The sequence below is a fragment of the Primulina eburnea genome, chromosome 7, assembly GCF_022965805.1.
Source record: "Primulina eburnea isolate SZY01 chromosome 7, ASM2296580v1, whole genome shotgun sequence".
NCBI lineage: Eukaryota > Viridiplantae > Streptophyta > Magnoliopsida > Lamiales > Gesneriaceae > Primulina > Primulina eburnea.
This window is the reverse complement of record NC_133107.1, coordinates 21,109,420-21,112,777: the sequence shown is the minus strand read 5'-3', so window position 1 is coordinate 21,112,777 and position 3,358 is coordinate 21,109,420. Positions and strand designations below refer to the sequence as shown.

Genomic DNA, 3,358 nt, shown 5'->3' with positions numbered 1-3,358 from the left:
AGTTGGGCAAGCTCATTGATGATTTGGGTGAGCCGCCGGAACATGGTGTCGATATCCTCCTTGGGTTCCATCTCAAAGGTCTCGTACTTGAGTTGGAGAAGATCTATCTTCGTTTCTTTGACTTGATTGGTTCCCTCGTGGCAAATCTCCAATTTGTCCCAAATCTCTTTGGCGGAGGTGCAAGCCGAGATTCGGTTGTATTCATTCATATCTAGGGAACAATGAAGAATATTCATAGCTTTAGCATTTTGAGAGATAAGTTTCATATCGTCCTTGGTGAGGTCATCCATTCCCTTAGGAATTTCCTTATCATCCACCGTTTTCATGGGGATATAGGGACCTTTCACCGTTATTTTCCAAAGGTCATAATCGACGGATTGGATGTATAGAGATATTCTATTCTTCCAATATCCGTAATTGGTACCATTGAAAAGAGGGGGACGATTTGTGGATTGTCCTTGGGCATACTCGCTTGCTAGATTGGCCATTTTAAAAGATTTTGAAAAACTAGGCTCTGATACCACTTGAAGAACCTAAAGGGGGGGTGAATAGGTTCTTTAAGGCCCTTTAGCGTTTTTAAAACGAGTTTGCAAAAATTGCAAGCGGAAGACTTGAGGGACAATCACAAATAAAAATGAAGGCGTAAAGTAAGTGCGTAAAATAAATGCGTAGTAAAGTAAATGCATAAAGTAAAGAGGGATAGAGATGTTTATGGAAGTTCGACGAAGAATCGTCTACGTCTCCCCTTCTCGATGAGGATCGAGGTATCACTATGACGACTTGGCTTTAGGAGCTCCAAGCTAGCTTTTACAACCACGCCTCGATGCGTCTACTTGGCCTTGAGGGCTCCAAGGATAGCCACGAACTTTACAACCCACTCGAGAGTATTACTTTCACTCTTTTTCTACAACTCTTTTGATATTACAACTCTTTTAATCAACGCACACAAGAGATAGTAGAAAGCTTTGTAAGAGACAAGAGAGAATGGAGTGGGATGATTGAGAATGCATCCTCAAAGGCCTATTTATACTAGTCTTGGACGCCAAGGTTCGGATCTTCTGTTTATACTTCGGAACGTCCGATGTGATTGAAATCAATTTGCGTAATTCTGGAATGACTTCGGATCTTCCGTTCTTGACTTCGTAGGGTCCGAACATATGCTTCAGAGGGACCGATCAAACTTCGTTTCTTCTGAACAGTTCTTTTAGACAGTGTATGAACAACTTCGGAAGGTCCGAACTCCAGTTCGTACCGTCCGAACATTCCCACGTTGCCGGAGATTTTAAATCTTCAACACTTCGTAGCTTCCGATCATGTCCATCGTAGCGTCCGAAATCTAATCAATCAACAGTCCGATCAATTTGTCTCCGGATTGAAGTGATTTGATTGCTTGTGTTCGGAACGTCCGATCCAGTCTTCGGAACGTCCGAACTTGCTCCTCGCAGCTTCCGAACAGCTTCTATTTTGCTTCTGATTGGTACAATTTCGGAACGTCCGAACCAAATTTCGGATCTTCCGAACGTAACCTTGTTCTTAATTTCCTGCATGCCTCAATATAAAACATTAGTACATTTTTAATCCAAGTTTTGGTATCATCAAAACAAAAACTTTGGGATATGTTACAGCATTAAAAACATTAATCTCATCCTCGAGATTTGTATGCGTTTAAGGCGTAACAAAATCCATCTTCATCCTCTCCAAATGTATCATCATCATCATCATCATCATCATCTCCAGAAGCCGAAGCTCCAGATTTGTATCTTTCTGATTCCTCATCGTCTTCGCCAAAATCAATTTCTTCATTCTCTTCGTTGTTATAACGATGGATAGTAGATCTTCTTTTATACGTATTTAATGTACTCGTACTAGCTGCTACTTCTTTTGTAGAGGACGTGCCTCGAGATCTAAAATAAAGGCATCTTCATCAACCCCAGAAGCTCGTCCAACTTCTCCCCAAGTCAAACTATCATCATCAAATACGAGATCATTTTCGTCACCACTATTATTATTTAATTCCCCCATCAACCATTCATTACTATCATCGATATCAGCCAAAGAAATAGGATCAATCGTATCACGCATATCATATCGGCGCCTCAAAGCCCTATTATACTTGATATAAACCAAATCATTCAATTTTTTTTGCTCCAATCTATTTCTTCTTTTGGAATGAAGCTGCACATCAAACAAAATAATTTTAGCTTTAAAATAATATAGTTATTTAATATTTAATTAAAGACTAATACTTAGTACTCACATGTTCAAACACACTCCAATTTCGTTCACAAGCAGATGAGCTACAAGTAAGGCTAAGAACTTTTACCGCGAAAACTTGCAATTCGGGTGTCGAACACCCATAAGCCAACCACCATTCCGCTGGTAATTTTGAAACAAAAAAAATGAACATTAAAACAATTACACATCAATTATCATATGATAAAAATAAAATATTGATTACCTGGTGATTTTTTGTTTCTTTGTCTGACTTCCATGGGCATCCCAAAAAGTCCTTCAGCCCTTTTGTACATTGGCAATTGATCCATGATCTTATCCTGTAGCTCATCGGTTTCACACATCTTAGCGATACATTTATACAAACCCGTCACAACTTCATTATCATTTTCTATATTAGAATCCGAGTAGAAGAACTCCGGGTTTAAGAAATGCCCAGCAGCATGTAAAGGTCGATGGAGTTGTATCGTCCACCTATGATCAATTATAGCAAAAATCTCTTTATATTTATCCTCTTTGTGATCAAATGAAGCAGCAATAGCTTCTTTAGCCCGATCCATTGCCTCATAAATGTAGCCCATTGGAGGTTTTTTCTCCCCATCAACTAATAGAAGAACTTTCACCACAGGACCACCCACTTTAACAGCATAAACGACTGTATTCCAAAATGAAGGCATTAAATAACCTCTGATGCACGCTTACCTGGTGCCTCCTTTGCAAATCTACTAGTGGTCCATTTCTCAGATGTAAACATTTTTCTCAAACTTGCTTTGTGATTTTGAAACCGCTTTAAAGTCAAAAAAGCGGTTGCAAAACGAGTTTTTCCAGCTCTTACCATATCTTTCTGCCTCGTGAATTCTCTCATCATGTTTAAAACTTGGGGTCTGTTATATATATATCCATTAACCATCATTGCCCTTTCATATACCTTTTTCAAGTGAGGAAGTTTGAAAAAATCTTCAAGCATCAAATCTAAACAATGAGCAGCACATGGAGACCAATATAAGTGAGGATATTGTGCTTCCAAATGACGTTTCCTGTTGATTAAAATTTAAATGCAATATACAAATTACACATTAGAAGTTACAACTTTAATTTAAATAGTATAATAATGTATTTAAATTGA

The 3,358-nt window shown here is 38.4% G+C and overlaps 1 protein-coding gene across 1 annotated transcript; it reads right to left on the bottom strand.

Annotated features, from left to right (window-relative positions):
• Positions 1-1,684: 1,684 nt before the first annotated feature.
• LOC140836182 (uncharacterized) lies at positions 1,685-2,847 on the bottom strand. Its single transcript, XM_073201580.1, has 3 exons — positions 2,459-2,847; positions 2,258-2,376; positions 1,685-2,175 (listed from the first exon to the last, which is right to left on the bottom strand). The coding sequence occupies exons 1-3, from the start codon at positions 2,811-2,813 to the stop codon at positions 1,873-1,875; spliced, it is 777 nt and encodes a 258-aa protein (XP_073057681.1). The 5' UTR covers positions 2,814-2,847; the 3' UTR covers positions 1,685-1,872.
• Positions 2,848-3,358: the final 511 nt, after the last annotated feature.

Coding starts and splice junctions, on each gene's coding strand:
- LOC140836182 (XM_073201580.1), bottom strand. CDS start 2,813: ATGGGCTACATTTATGAGGCAATGGATCGGGCTAAAGAAGCTATTGCT. Junction 2,377..2,458: donor AAGAAACAAAAAATCACCAG/GTAATCAATATT, acceptor CAAAATTACCAG/CGGAATGGTGGTTGGCTTAT. Junction 2,176..2,257: donor ATTGGAGTGTGTTTGAACAT/GTGAGTACTAAG, acceptor TTTGATGTGCAG/CTTCATTCCAAAAGAAGAAA.